At 59.8% G+C, this 14,607-nt stretch overlaps 1 protein-coding gene across 1 annotated transcript; it reads left to right on the top strand.

Moving 5' to 3' along the window:
• The first annotated feature begins 318 nt into the window (after positions 1-318).
• RRP12 (ribosomal RNA processing 12 homolog) lies at positions 319-11,612 on the top strand. The gene is made up of 34 exons (XM_074831087.1): positions 319-499; positions 1,526-1,761; positions 1,856-1,939; positions 2,157-2,233; positions 2,419-2,524; positions 2,664-2,780; positions 2,895-3,033; positions 3,313-3,440; positions 3,732-3,830; positions 3,907-3,998; positions 4,076-4,187; positions 4,342-4,439; positions 4,599-4,713; positions 4,982-5,124; positions 5,317-5,438; positions 5,593-5,657; positions 5,768-5,930; positions 6,033-6,187; positions 6,565-6,632; positions 6,815-6,908; positions 7,114-7,272; positions 7,398-7,478; positions 7,561-7,666; positions 7,790-7,897; positions 8,016-8,173; positions 8,516-8,607; positions 8,720-8,878; positions 9,035-9,207; positions 9,346-9,462; positions 9,794-9,843; positions 10,131-10,209; positions 10,449-10,516; positions 10,904-10,986; positions 11,193-11,612. The coding sequence occupies exons 1-34, from the start codon at positions 361-363 to the stop codon at positions 11,293-11,295; spliced, it is 3,888 nt and encodes a 1,295-aa protein (XP_074687188.1). The 5' UTR covers positions 319-360; the 3' UTR covers positions 11,296-11,612.
• The last annotated feature ends 2,995 nt before the right edge of the window (positions 11,613-14,607 follow it).

Raw genomic sequence — 14,607 nt, forward strand, 5'->3', positions numbered from 1 at the left:
AGGGCGTGACGCCATCGCGCCGTGACGCGGCCGCAGTTACCCGTCGGGGCTGCTCATCCGTACCGGGCGCCGGCCCGGCTCACGGGCTCTGTGTGAACGGTTCCATACGGGTGCGGCACCGGTGGTGCCTTCACCCCCTGCAGGGCGGCGTCTGACAGACGCCCTTGCTGACAGCTTCCCCTCGGGTCTCCCATCCAAGCCCCAACCGGGCGCGACCCCGCTCAGCTCCCCCGGCCCCGCTCCCTGCCCGCCCCGCCGGGACACGGCCAGCCCTGAGGGCAGCGGTGCCCCCACTCAAGATGGCGCCGGGCGCAGGAAGCGGAAGGGGCGTGGCGCGGTGCACGTGGAGCTGGTTCCAGCATGGCGCGGAGCGGGCGGCTCCGCTCGGGCGCCGCCGCCAAGCTGAAGCGGTGGCGGAAGGGCCACAGCAGTGACTGCAACCCCGAGACCCGCCAGCACCGCCTGGCCGCCCGCAGCCGCTTCTGCAGCAGGCCCGCGGGTGAGGGCAGGGAGGTGGGCAGGGGGGCAGGGGCCCTCCGGTACGGGCAGGGGCTCTCCGGTGCAGGCTCTTCCCGGCGGGGGCTGCAGGGGGGCGGGGGCTGCGGGGCGAGCCTTTGGGTTCCCGGCTCCCGAGAGGTGGGGTCGGGACAGGAGGGCCGGGAGCCACTGACCCCCGAGCTGCAGCCCCGGGAGGCGGAGGCAGCAAACCGGGGAGGAGAACGGAGCCAGCGGCGTAACGAGTGTGTTCTCCTAACCTTCACCGTGACGGCGGACCTGGGAAGTGAAACGGGGCACGGCCTGCAGCAATGCCTGTCGCTCTGTCAGGGCCTGGTGCGAGGCCCTGCCTGCAGCCGCCAGGATAGGTGCCGTCCGAGCAGCATGACCTCCCGGCAGGCTCATGGCAGGAGCCATTCGGCTCCCAAAAGCCCATGGGCACACCTGTAAGTGCTGCTGCAGTGTCTGACGCAGAGAGGAACACGACAGAGTCCTGTCCAGAAGGCCTTGTGATGGCAAACAGACCTCAGAGCATCATGATCTGCGAGGTCACAGCCTAGGCTGCTGTTGGCCAAGGACATCTTTCTCCTGCAGATAAAGAAACGTGTCTTGCAGCACACAGTGTGCTCTTGCAGCTGGTTTCAAGCTGGTCTGGGACTCAGAGGGACATGAAGTGTGTGCCTTGGCTCTCTGGTTGCCCGGGCTCCAGGTGGAAGAAGATAAATGGTTCAGAGTACAAGTACTTCAGCGTTAAAGCCGTGGTATGCCAGGACATGTTTGTGAGGACGTGATGCTCTCCTCCATCAGAGGAGATGGCTGAGTTGTGGCCTGGTTTGTTTTCACAGGAATGAGGAGCTCTCTCCAGTTATTGCTGTGCTTTTTTCCCATTGGGAGAAAGCAACATCTGTGTCCCACATGCTGGAGATGAGCTCCAGCCAAGCCGGTCTGGCTGGGAGGGGAGGTGGGTTTCAGGGTGAATGGCGTAGCAACACAACTTCGTGGTTCTGAGCATCTCTCTTCATCCTGGCAGAGAAAAGTAACTTGACAGTGGATGCAGTGAAGCTGCACAATGAGCTGCAGTCTGGGTCTCTACATTTGGAGCAGACGAGTGACAGTGCTCAGCTCCGTATGGAGGAGGACGATGCTGCAGAGGCTGCCACGGAGAGATCCTCTGGCACCTTCCTGAGTGGGCTGAGCGACTGCACCAACGTCACCTTCAGCAAGGTGCAGCGCTTCTGGGAATCCAACTCTGCTGCTCACAAAGAGGTATGGGCAGAGGCAGGGCTGGGGGGGTCTGACAGGAATGGCCCCCCTAGACGTGAGGCTGAGGCCACTGACCTGTTCCGCCTGCTGCTCGTAGATCTGTGCCGTGCTGGCGGCAGTGACGGAGGTGATCCGCTCACAGGGGGGCAAGGAGAGCGAGACAGAGTACTTTGCAGTGCTGGTGAGTGATGGTTGTGGGGAGCTGCTGTTGGCAGCATGGGTGGGCACCCATGGGTGGGTTGGTGGAGGAAGGTGCTGTGCTCGTAGCTGAGGCCCTGGTGTCCTTCTTCAGCAGAGATGCTGTTGGGCTGTTCCTGGTTTCTCTGCCCCCTCTCCCCAAGGGTTGGGGAAGGGCTGGCCTGGTGTGAGCCACTCGCTCACCCTTCCTCTGTTCCCAGATGACCACGCTGGAGGCGGTGGAGTCCCCTGAGTCACTGGCTGCTGTCGCCTACCTGCTTAACCTTGTCCTGAAGCGGTGAGTGGCTGGCAGAGAAATGGGGAGAGCTACCTGGCCCCATCATGGAAGAGAAGATGGCGCTGTCCCCCCTCCCCAGGCTGGGGAAAGGACCCAGCTGGGGCAGGCTGGGGACGTAGTTTCCTGTGTGACTGTCACCAGCTGCCTGCTCCTCGCCCCACTGACACGCCCCCTTCTCTCATCAGGGTCCCAAGCCCTGTGCTTATAAAAAAGTTCTCAGATGCCTCAAAAGCCTTCATGGGTATTGTGTCCTCGCAGGCCTGCAGCAGCTCCACCTCTGCCCTGCGATGGGTGAGTAGCCAAGAGACAACCAGCCTTGCCAGCTCTGGCCAGGGGTCTGCTGAGAGCTGGGGTCAAGGCTGCTGCTGTAGGGTGGTACTGGGGGGTCTCTGTGGGGTGATGCTAACACCCTGCTGCTCCCTTGTCGTAGGTCCTCTCTTGCCTGGCCACGCTGCTGCGAAAGCAGGATTTGGCAGCCTGGAGCTATCCCGTCACCCTCCAGGTCTATCATGGCTTGCTGAGCTTCTGTGTTCATACCAAGCCCAAGGTGAGCTCCTGGTGACCCTCGTGAGGGATGACACTGCCTTTGGGGCTCGTTTCTGGGACTGGCTGTGCCCCTGGGGTCCACGACTTCTACTTACCTGGGCTCTTCTTCCCTCAGGTGCGGAAAGCAGCACAGTACGGCGTGTGCTCTGTCCTGAGGGGCAGTGAGTTCATGTTTGGAGATGCAGCCCCTGAGCATCACCCTGCGGCACCCTCCACCGCCAAGTTCTGTGTGCAGGAGATCGAAAAAGCTGGAGGTGTGGGGTGCTGGAGCAGGGGCTCTCCAACTGATTGCAGGGGGCCCTATGGCTGTGGAAGAATGAGTACTTGAAGGGAATTGGGGAGGGTATGAGATGCCTCTGGGACACCTAAGGTGTTTTGGAGGGCCATCTGTCTGTTGCTCTGCTCTTTGCAGAAGTTGGGGGGGTGTTCATGCTGGCTCCATGGGTCAGCCCTGGTGCTGTCACAGGGGCTTTGCTGTGGGCAGGGCTTTGCCATGGGGTGCCACAGGCTCAGATGTTCCTCTCCTCCTGCAGGCACTAAGGAGGCGACCACCACCCTGCATGTCCTCGCCCTGCTGCGGGACCTGCTGCCCTGCTTCCCTGCGGCCGTGGTGAAGACCTGCTGCGAGACCTTGCTCCGAGTCATGACCCTCAGCCATGTGGTGAGTGTCCCCACACCAGGGATGGTGAGGGCAGCCCCTTTCTCCCTCAGCTGCACCCTGGAAGGTCTTGAACTCCCTTGGCTCCTGGCTGGGAGCCTGTAAATGCAGGATGCAAATGTGGAGGAGCCCGGGGCAGCTGGTACTTGCTGGCCTGCCTGCTGTGGAAGAGGGAGGCTGAAGACAGGCCACAGTTGCAGCAGTGCTGGGCTTCCCGGGGCAGAGCCTGCTTTGGGATAGGGGGACTGCGGGTGCAAAGCAGAGCCACTCCTCCTGACACTATGTCCTTTGCAGCTGGTGACAGCGTGTGCCATGCAAGCCTTCCACAGCCTCTTCAGCGCCCAGGCCAGCGTGGCCTGCCTGCCAGCTGAGCTCAACGCCCAGATCATCACCGTGAGTGTGGGGTGCCAGTGCGGGGAGGGACAGGGCTGACAGTGCCACGGCACCCACCCACCGTCTGCTTCCCCAGGCCCTCTATGACTATGTGCCCAGCACGAGTGACCTGCAGCCGCTCATGACCTGGCTGTCCACCATGGAGCGAGCGCACATCAACCTGGGCAGGTACAGGCAGGGGCCATGGCTGGGCAGGGGGAGAAGTGGGTGCTTGGTCTCTCACCCGCCTGGTCTCTCTCCTCCAGGCTTCAGAAGGACCTGTGCTGGGCTCACCTGCCCCGGCTCTTCTCTGCCACCATGAACTGCTTCCTCTCCCCGCACTCCCAGGTGGTGGTGGCAGCGGCGCAGACCCTGGAGGTACCACACACGGGCGCTTGGCTGCCCTGGGCCTTGTGGGGGGCTCTGCCCAGGGGTTTAGGGCTTGCTGGGGAGTGGTGTGCCCTTCTGTGCCTGCTAGGCTGGGGGATCCGTGGTCCACTGCTGTCCCATTTCTCCCTGTTTGCTCTTGCAGACCCTCCTGAACGAGTGCATTGCTCCCCACATGGAGGACCTAGGCACCGTCTCTGCATCTGCCCCAGCCCCTGCTGCCTACCTGTGCAAAATGTTCAGGTCAGGAGTGGTAATGTGGGAGAGGCTGTCCCAGTGGGTGCGGCACCACTCGGAGCAGCCTCTGCCCAGTCCCCAGTGTGGTCTGGCAGGCCTGGTGGGCACCCTGATCACTGCTGGGTTAGTCCCCACCAGCATGACTGTCTCTTCTGTCCTTCCCAGGTCAGTGGAGGAAGGCCTGACATACCGTTTCCACGCAGCATGGGATGAGGTGCTGCGGGTGCTGGAGATCTTCTTTGAGACATGTGGAAAGCAGTGCCACCCCATCATGAGGAAGGTGAGCCAGGCTGGGAGGGCACAGACTCATCCATGGAGGTGGGTGGGGTGGCTGCACTGCTGCCTGGGCTGCGTTGTCCTCTCCAGCTGTGGAGCAGGGCCGTCCCGGTGCCCGCTGTCCTGCCCATGTGTGGGCAGGGTGTGCGCAGCTCTGGGGCTCGGCACAGAGACATGCAGGGCAGCTGGCATCCCTGGGCAGGCGTAGCGAGTGACACATGCCAGACCTACCTCTGTGGCTCCTCTGTGACCATCCTGCCCTGTCCTCGCAGTGTCTCCAGTCCCTGTGTGACCTGCGTCTCTCCCCACACTTCCCCTACACCGCTGAAGTGGACCAGGCGGTGGGGGCTGCCGTGAGCACCATGGGCCCTGAGGTGCTCCTGGAAGCTGTGCCCCTGGAGATCGATGGCAAGGAGTGAGTACAGCCACGGGTCGCAATTCTGCAGCTGTTTGTTACATTCCTGTTCAGTCCCCATGCGGTGCTGGAGGTGTTTGGCTCTGCTGAGCCCACGTGTGCCCAGCTTTGGGGCTGGGTGGAGGTGGCCTGTGCCCAGCGGCTGCTGCCAGCAGTGCCCCACACTCCACTGACCCTTGCCTTTCCTCCCAGGGAGACGCTGGATTTCCCCCGCAGCTGGCTCCTGCCGGTGCTGCGGGACTATGTGCAGGGCGCACGGCTTGGCTTCTTCACCAGCTACTTCTTGCCCTTGGCGGGCACCCTGAAAAGCAGAGGTGAGGAGGGTGGCACAGTGGGGGGCCCAGCGGGTGTGGTCCTGCACTCCCTGGAGCCCGAGGGTGCTCTGTGGGACCTCCCTTCCCTCCCCTGGGGTGGAGCGGGGCTTTGCCACCTCTGCTGCTCTGCTCATCCCTCCCTTCTCTTCTGCAGCTCTGGAGTTTACCCAGGCTGGGAAGAGCGTGGAGGCCAAGATCTACGACACGCTGCAGTGGCAGGTAACGAGGAGTGCCCAGGAGCCCTGCCGTGGCATACCTGCGGTGCCAGGCCTGGGAGTGGTGATTTGGGTGAAGGGTGCTGTCCTCCCACCTCTTCCTTTGCCTTCCAGGTCTGGACCCTGCTGCCTGGCTTCTGCACCCACCCCACAGACGTGCTGGGAGCCTTCAAGGGGCTGGCCCGCACCCTGGGCATGGCCATCAGCGAGCGCCCAGACCTCCGCCCCACCGTGTGCCAGGCCTTGCGCACCCTCATCCACAAAGGCTGCGAGACAGGTTGTGGGGGGGGGGACAGACCCTCGTGGTGGGTCCTTGTCCCCTGTGGTGACCTGGAGAGGGGAGGTGCTGATCTGTACCCCACTGTTGTCCTCTCCCTAGATGCCGAGCGGGCAGAAGTGGGTCGCTTTGCCAAAAATTTCCTGCCCATCCTGTTCAACGTGTACAGCCAGCCCGAGGAGGATGGGGGCAACAGTGCTCAGCGCCGCTCTGTGCTGGACACTGTCCGTGCTTACCTGACCATCACCGACCCCCAGGTGAGGAGGGCCTGGAGCAGTGGGACAGGCTGTGCTGCCTTGGGCCAGCATCTCCCAGCATCACCCGTCTGGTGGGGCTGTGGTGGGTGCCTGACTGGAGAGGACAGGAAGAAAGAAGCTGAGCAGAGGGTAGCCCTTTCTGCCCTTGTGGATAGGGAGCCTTCCTAGCTGGTGGTCTGGGATTTCCTAATCTTGTAGGCACACCTGGCGCATCATGCATGAGCCCTTTGTGAATTTGTCTAGCTCTTTTTGGACCTGCTGATGCTTCTGGTCTCCACAAAGTCCCATGGCAAGGCATTTGCCAGGTGGATTGCAAACTCTTGTAAAAGCACTCCCTTTGGTCAGTTCTGATCCCACTCTGTGTGACCGCTCTGCAGATGGTGTGCGGGTTCCTGCAGAAAGCCAGCATGAAGCTGACCAGTCCTGAGAGCTCCGAGTTTGCCAGGTAATACCCAGGGACTGGTGCTGCTGTTTTCCTCCTGGTAGGCAGTGCTAGGGCACTTGTATTGTCCCATGTGGGCTGTGCTACTCTCGTGCATCTGATGAGACTCGCAGCTGAGTCTCAGCTTGGGCGGGCAGTGGTAGTGATGCTGCAGCTGCCCACCTGCGTTTCTTTCTCTGCTGCAGACTCTCCATCCTGGACCTGGTGGTGGCAATGGCACCTTATGCTGATGAGCAGTCCCTGGGCTCCCTGTACCGCACCATCCAGCCTTCCCTCCAGGTCAGTCAATCCCCAGTCCTGACAGGCGCAGGGGGTGCAGTGGGGCACCTTCTGCTTGCTGCCAGCTTGGACCGCACTCTGGGGGGCTGAGCAGCTGCTATAGGGGGCAGATCCCTGTTGGGTGGCATGGGATGCTGCAGAGTCCCTTCAGACACCGTGGGAAGGGGCTTCCTTGACAGCAGTGGCATGTTCACTGTCCCTGCAGAGCAAGGAGCGCAGCATGCAGAAGAAGGCGTACCGCGTGCTGGAGGAGGTGTGTGCTGCCCCCCATGCCCCCTGCCAGGCCTTCATCCGCTCCCACCTGCAGGATCTGCAGTCAGTGCTGCTGGACTCGCTGAAGAGCGCAGCGTCCCCGGCAAAGAGGGTGAGAGCAAGGGCTGCGGTGGCTGAGCTCAGCCGCTGCTGGGAGGGGAGGGGATGGGGTGGGTGGCAGAGGCAGCCAGGTGTGTGTCCCTGGGTGTACCAGTGCTGGGCTGTTTCTTTCCCCAGCCCCGGCTGAAGTGCCTGTTACACATCGTGAAGCAGCTCTCCGCAGAGCACGAGCCCTTTGTCACCGCCCTGGTCCCAGAGGTGAGCATGGGCCCTGGGGGGACCCGGCTGGTTCTGACTGCAGAGGTGGTAGCAGGGCTGTGACTTGTCCGTGTGCCTCCAGGTCATCCTGTGCACCAAGGAGGTGTCAGTGGGGGCCCGCAAGAACGCCTTCATGCTGCTCGTGGAGATGGGGCATGCCTTCATCCGCTTTGGGCCCGCCCCCCAAGGTGAGCTCCATGGCCCCTCCGGCCCTGGGGGGATCAGACCCATGCCCAGGCCCCTGCTGAAATGGGCCAGGGATGCTGCTGGGCACAGGGTGAGCGGGGCCCTGAGTCGTCCCCCTCTTGCAGAGGCCCTGCAGCGGTTCCTGCTTCTGGTCTACGCGGGGCTCACGGGCTCGGTCACCATGATCAGCTGCACGGTGCTGGCGCTGACCCGCCTGTTCTTCGAGTTCAAAGGTGAGCGGGGAGCAGGAGGGCTGGGGGGACGGGGGCAGGACGGGGGGATGAGGCAGCACCCTCTGGTGAAGGGTGCCAGGAGGAGGCCGGCCACGGCTGAGCCCTGCTGTGATTGCAGATCACCTGGAGCTGAGCGTGGTGGAGCAGCTCCTGCAGAACATCTGCCTGCTGCTGGCTTCCCGCACGCGGGATGTGGTGAAGGCGGCCCTGGGCTTCCTCAAGGTCACGCTACTGCTGGTGGACACCAAGCTGCTGGCTAAGCACATCCAGACAATGGTGAGATCCCACACAGGGTGCCCTGAGGAGGGTGGCGAGGCAGAGTTGGGGCTACCTTGGGCAGGCAGGGGCAGCTCTAGCTGCACCCTGCTTCTGCCTGGGAGCCAGGGGCACGACCTTGATCTCAGTGGCTGAGAAGGCGGTGAGGAGTTCCCTCTCCTGAATGCTGGCATAGCCCTGCCAGGGAGCCTGCATGAACCAGTCCTGCCAAGCAGAGAGGCCTGGGGTGGGTGTGGGGAGACGGCAGCAGGGTGAGCAAGAAGGTGGCCATGCAAGGGAAGGGTGGGAGGCTGGGTGCCCAGGACAGGGGTGCTTTGGTCTTGAGGGTCTCTGTCCTGGCAGCTGGAGGCCGTGGGGAACCTTTCGGACGACATGAGACGGCACTTCCGTATGAAGCTGCGAAACCTCTTCATCAAGTTCATCCGCAAGTTCGGGTGAGCCGGGGGCTCCTGGGTCGCGCTGGAGCTGTGCTGGGGCAGTGAGGGAGCTCACTGGGAAGCGGTGTGGAAGGGGGTGGGCACTGACCACTCTCTGTGTGCTCCTCAGCTTCGAGCTGGTGAAGGGGCTGCTGCCAGCTGAGTACCACAAGGTGTTGGTGAACATCCGCAAGGCAGAAGCCCGGAGCCGCAAGCAGCGTGCCCTGAGGCAGGCAGCTGCGGATACTGATGAAGAGGAGGCACCCCCAGCACAGCCCAGAGGAGACAGGTGAAGATGGGCCAGGGGGGTGAAGAAGGAGCAGCTCTGTCAGATCTGCTCAGCTGGTGCTTCTAGAGATGCCGGGACCATCTCCAGGGCTGCTGTGTGCTGTGAGGCACCCCAGGACTTGTTCTCTTTCCTTCATCTTCTCTGCTTTTTGCACAGCATGGAGGAGATCCTGGCTGACTCAGAGGATGAGGAGGAGGAAGAGGAGGAACGGCAGCGGAGCAAGGAGTGGAGGAAGCAAGCGCGGCAGAAGGGCCAGGCCTGGCTGAAAGAAGGGGAAGAGGATGAACCCCTCAACTTCCTGGATCCCAACGTGTCCCAGCGGGTGCTGGGTGAGGAGTGGAGCTTCAGATGTGGCTGGGGTGGGATGGATGGGGCGGGAGCTGATGTGATGCACAGGGATCCTGTGGGTATGACTGCCCCTGGGAGTGGGTCCTTCCCCAGGCCCTGACCCATCTTTCTGTGAGCAGCCACCAAGCCAGGCCCCAAGCGGTCCAGAGGAGTGAGCCATGACTTCCAGGTGTCTGAGGACGGGCGCCTGATCATCCATGAAGAGGAGGAGGAAATGGACGATGATGAAGCCAAAGGTATTGCCTGGGCTGGCGGGGAGGCCACGCTACACTTGCTCTGGTACTCCGAATGGTTTTCTTCCTGCCACCCACATGTGGGAGCTTGGGGAGGGTTGTGGATGGAAGCAGCAGGTGTTGGTGTGGCCTTGTGTCACACCCAGTGGCTCTCTTCTGGGCCACTGCCACCCAGGGGAGGCAGCCCCTTCCATCACCAGGAGGATGCTGGAGGGGACACAGCCACCAGTGCTGGTTTGGGGCGCCCTGCTCCTGCAGCCCACTCCAGGGGCTGTCAGTACTGGGGCTCTCCTGTGCCTGCAGCCTGCACTGACCCCCTTGTCCTATACCCTAGGAACAGACGAGGAGATGGCAGATGTGCTACAGGATGTGGGTCTCCGCAGTGTGAGTACGGGGCTCGTGGTCCTGAGGAGATGCTGGGGGAACTCGGCTGTGCCAAACTCCTGCCTCTGCCATGGTGGCTGCAGCTCTACCTGAGAGGCCAGCGGGGACACTGGGCAATTGCCAGCTGCTTGGAGGGGTGTGGGAGGCTGGCTGGGGTCAGGGATGTGCACAGGCAGTCTGGAAGGTCTCTGGGCTCCCATGGGAGGAAGCAGGAGGTCAGGGGTCCGTGGGAGGGCAGAACTGTAAGGACAAGCCAGCTGCAGGGTCACCACTGCCTTCCTCTGCAGAAGAAAAGCCAGAAGCAACGTTTCAGAAAAGAGCCAGACGATGAGGAATCCGAGGCTGAGACCTACCCTCAGTACAGAGGTAAGTCTTCCGATGGTGCCCAGTCTGGGACTCCCCAGGGGGCCAGAACCATGTACCCATCTTGCTGGGCTGCTCCAGGGCAGCTGGAGCTGAGATCTTTTCTTGTGGGAAATGGTCACCCTCCTCTGCTGTCCTCACACCCAAGAGCTGGAGGCAAAAACAGGAACAGTTTCCCCACCCTGGAACTGGTAAGGGGGAGCCCTGGGACCCACTTCCAACACACATTTCCTGTTTTCCAGCCGGAGGCTCTGGGATCCACCGGCAGCTGGACAAGGAGCCAGCCTTTGGTGCGGAGTACAGATCCAAGGTGAGGGATCCAGGGGGTCACAGGGTTTGGGTGGGAGGATGCCTGGGGCCCTGCTGGAGCGGGAAGCACCATTGATGTCTGATCCGGTAGCAGCAAGGCTGAAGGGGATCTCTGCTCCAAGAGGAGCTGCCACTCAGTACCTGTGAACATTTTCAGCCCATCTTAGAGTCCAGGTCCTGCCTGTGCCATGGCCAGTTCCTGCTTACTGCTCAGAGCAGATGTCTGTAGCAATATCTGGGTGGGAAATCAGCTCCCAGGGCCATGTGCTCAGCTGGCACCCTGCTGCTGCATAGTCTTTGGGATGACCGGGTGGCAGGGTTGCACCAAAACGGGACACATGCATCTCCTCTGGTGCTGCATATTCTCCCATGTCACTGTCTCCCACAGAAGGGTAAAGGCGACGTGAAGAAGAAGGGCCAGCTCGACCCCTACGCCTACATCCCCCTGAACAGAGCTAGACTCAACAGAAGGTGAGGCTAGCCAGGAAGGGCAGAGAATGAGAAATGAGGCGAAAACTCGGGTTTGAACCTGCTTTTTGTCATTATGGGGTTTTTTGCGGGTGTGGGAGCTCCTTGCCAGACTCTGCACTGCTCCTTGCCGAGTTTGGAGCATCCCTGTGCATTAGGTGTGCCCAGTGCCTGCACTGACCCAGCCTCCTGCTCCTTCCTCCCCTCAGGAAGCGGGCGAAAATGCAGGGCCAGTTCAAGGGCCTGATGAAGGGAGCCCAGCGTGGGGCCAAGGCCGGCCGCAGGAACCGTCTGAAGGCGCAGCGCCCTTGAGGAGCCTCAAGTTCTTGGTCTGCATCTGCCCAAGGATGGACAACACCCTGTGGCCTCTGGTCACCAAGGGATAGGGGCTTCATGAGTGGAGCAGCGGGGACTCCTCTGCAGAAGGTGGCCTGTGTCTGTTTGAGACCTGACAGGGTGGCTTCCTATGGAGTTATGGACTCATGGCCCAAGCCCTGCCCTCCTGTGCCTGAAGGAAATTGTTGGGTTGCCTGGTGCAGGGACGTTGGAGGGGGTGTGTGCGTGTGTGCGAGAGCAAGTAATGTGTAATGAATTCTCTATATTGATAAAAACCCACTCTTCCTACCCAACCCAGATTCCTCTTCTCCTTCCCCTGAGAGCTGTGCACACTGCACCTCTCATGCTCTGCCTGCTGCCCTGGTGCAGCGGGTCCTTCTGCCATTGCAGCACTGCACCCCATGGGGCTCATGCCTGCATCAGCCTGGGACCTGGAGCTGGAGCCCTCTCCCCAGCGTGGGGCTTGCCTGGGGGCTGCCAGGAGCAACGCTGCGGCACAGAGCAACCGTGTGGCAGTGCCCGTGTCCTGTGCCCTCATGGCACGCGTGCAGTAGGGCTGAGTCGTGGAGTTTGCTAAAGAAAGAAGCCAGAGATGGTGAAGTCCTTTGCTTACAACCAGCTTTCTTATACAAGCTCCCTCTTGGTAGAATCTTCTAAACTGTGGGCTAGAGGATCTGTGCCATGGGGGAACTGTCTGCCATTGGGCTACCACTAGTTTCTGTCCTACCTCAGCTTCTCCCATATCAGCCATGCCTGGTTGCAGGGCAGGAACTGTTCGTTGGAAAACTGCTGCTGCAAACCCCCATGCCTTGCCCTTTTCCTTACACATGAGTGTTGAGAGAAGCCCTTTGTTCTGACCACCTTCTGCCAACTAGACCTGACCAGTGCAAATAATCCTGGTCCTTTTTAGTTGCCCAACCATCCCAGGTTGGCCTGAGCATCTGTTTTTGCCCAGTTTCTGCCCTGAGCCCAAAAGATGGTGTTTGGCCAAGGCATGCTGAAGAGAATGGAGCTGAGGGTAGTGGGTGCTCACACTGCAAAGAACATGTATTTGTGAACGCAGCTGGCTTTCCCTTCCTCTTCTGTATTAAAAAGCCTTTAGTCCTTTGTCATTTCCTGCTGTGGTAGCTTACATGCTGGAATTGCAACGCTTCTCAAGTCTTCTCATAAGCTAAAAGGATTGTGCTTGTTCAGCCTCTTACTGCAGGCTTCTTTCTGGAGGCTGCAAATCCAGTTTTGTGGTTCTCTTATGTGCTTTTTGTTTTCTTTCCAAGATCCTTTCAAAAGCCTGGGGGTGGAGGAGGAGCTCTTGTACTGGTATTGGTCCTGCCTTGCCAGGAGCACTGTCACCTTCCTGCTTCCCACCCAGGGCTTTCACTTGGACCCCTGAGCCCCAGGGCCAGGTTGAGGTGCTGCTGCTTTAACCCTGCCAGAAGGGAGCCCACAGCCTGGCTCACAGGACAGGCATCTCCAGCAGCACCTCCTCTTCAGTCAGCAGGAGCTACATCCATCTTCCTCCACTTCCTGCAGCCTTGGCCTGATGCCGTCCCTCCCCTGAGAGCAGGACAGGGGGAGACAGGCAGCAGTCACCTTCTGAGCCCCCAACACCTCTAACGTGTCTTCAGGCCCACCAGAGCTATCTATCTTCCTGCTTTCTCTTCTCTACTTGGAGACAGGAAGGCTGTAGCTAATTCATTTAAAATCTCCAGATTACTCTGTATTGTTCTTCATTTGCATGTTGTTGCTTAAATTAGTGCATGCCTGTGTGGAACAGAAGAGTTTCATTAGCACAGAGGATGGTGTTTGCCTGAGCCGGTGTCCAGAGAACAGATTCTTCTGCAACAACATCTTGTTAATCAGCTAATTAATCATGTAATGCAATAGAAACCCTTAGAGAGGAGACGTCATCCTGCCTGGGGAAGCTGGCTGTGAGTCAAGCCTGCTCCCCACCAGCAGCTGTCTCTGACGGGAGCAGAGCTACTTCTTGGGGGCCCACAGGAGCCTGAGCGTGGCTCTCTGCTATGAGGCAGGGTGAGGGGTGATGTGGGGTCCTGCCTCCTGCAGATACCAGCCACAAATAATCTGCAGTTACCCACAGCGAAGTACAAGACAGGGACCTGGAGCGATGCTTGGCTTTCATTGCTCAAGTGGGAGGCGGCTGGAGGCTGTTTCTTCACCCAGCATACCGTTAAACCACGCAACTCCTTTCCATAGGCTACACCGGGCACCAACAGTGTACCCGTGTTCAGCTACACTTGTGCAGGAAATTGTCACAAATGGCTCTTACTCTTGCAGATACCAGCTGCAAAAGGGAAGGTCTCCAGGTTGTGGGCTGCAGGCACACTAGACGTGATTGAGGAGAGGCTGGCAGGACTAACGGCTGGCTGGGCGGCCCCCGGACTGACTGGGACAGTTGCAGATGCCCACCCTGAGCCTTATGGCTTAAAGTTGGGTGAAGAAGGAAAACAGAAGCAGCAGCTACCCACCTGTGTCCACTGTGGCATGCTGCTGAGGGGGGCAGACATGCCCCATGGGGCTGTGCCCACACAGCATCCAGCTAGACCATCACCTCCAAGCACGTTGCAGCACTTTTGGGGCTCCCCAGTTCAAAGTCAGGATTCATCACACACCAAGGTGCAGAGATGGGAAAACCCTCTTGGGGAAGCAGTATAAGAGGAATCTTGGTGTTTATGCTAAAATGATTGGCAGTAAGATAATTAAGTGTGGAGGTTTAAAATGCTGAGGGACCACTCCAGCTGAAATCCAGTCAATTAAAAAAATGTCAGATTGATTCCTAGTCCCCTCAGAACTGATCTACAGTTTCACTTGTTTCTAAAAAGTTGTCTGTCTTTTCTTGGTTGCTACCTGAACAGTGTGCAAACCCAGGTGCAGTGAGTGTGCAGGGTCACAGGGCTGTGGGCAAGGCAGGTGCTCCTACCGCCAAAGGGATAAAAAGAAAACTGCTTTTCCAGTGTCTCTGTTCCTCTAATTTCTCCTTGATGGTGAACAAAGACAAAAAATACTCAAGCAGAGATGCAAGTTGGGGTTTACGGTGTAATTCACGCTTCTTAGAGCACTTGGTGTGGTCTCTTCGGGCTCAGGCAGACCCTGCTGCATTGGTTGCATGTAAGCCTCATTTTAAAAGTTTTCCTTGAAATAAAATGGTTGCAACTTGTATTTTTCTGCTGAATACTAAGGCTTGGGATGTCACCTGTGCACAAGACTCTGACCGATGGCGCGACAAGAATTTCCACGGCTCCAGGCCGGGGCCGTGCACAGGCCCACGGC

This window comes from Strix aluco, chromosome 7 (genome assembly GCF_031877795.1).
Source record: "Strix aluco isolate bStrAlu1 chromosome 7, bStrAlu1.hap1, whole genome shotgun sequence".
NCBI lineage: Eukaryota > Metazoa > Chordata > Aves > Strigiformes > Strigidae > Strix > Strix aluco.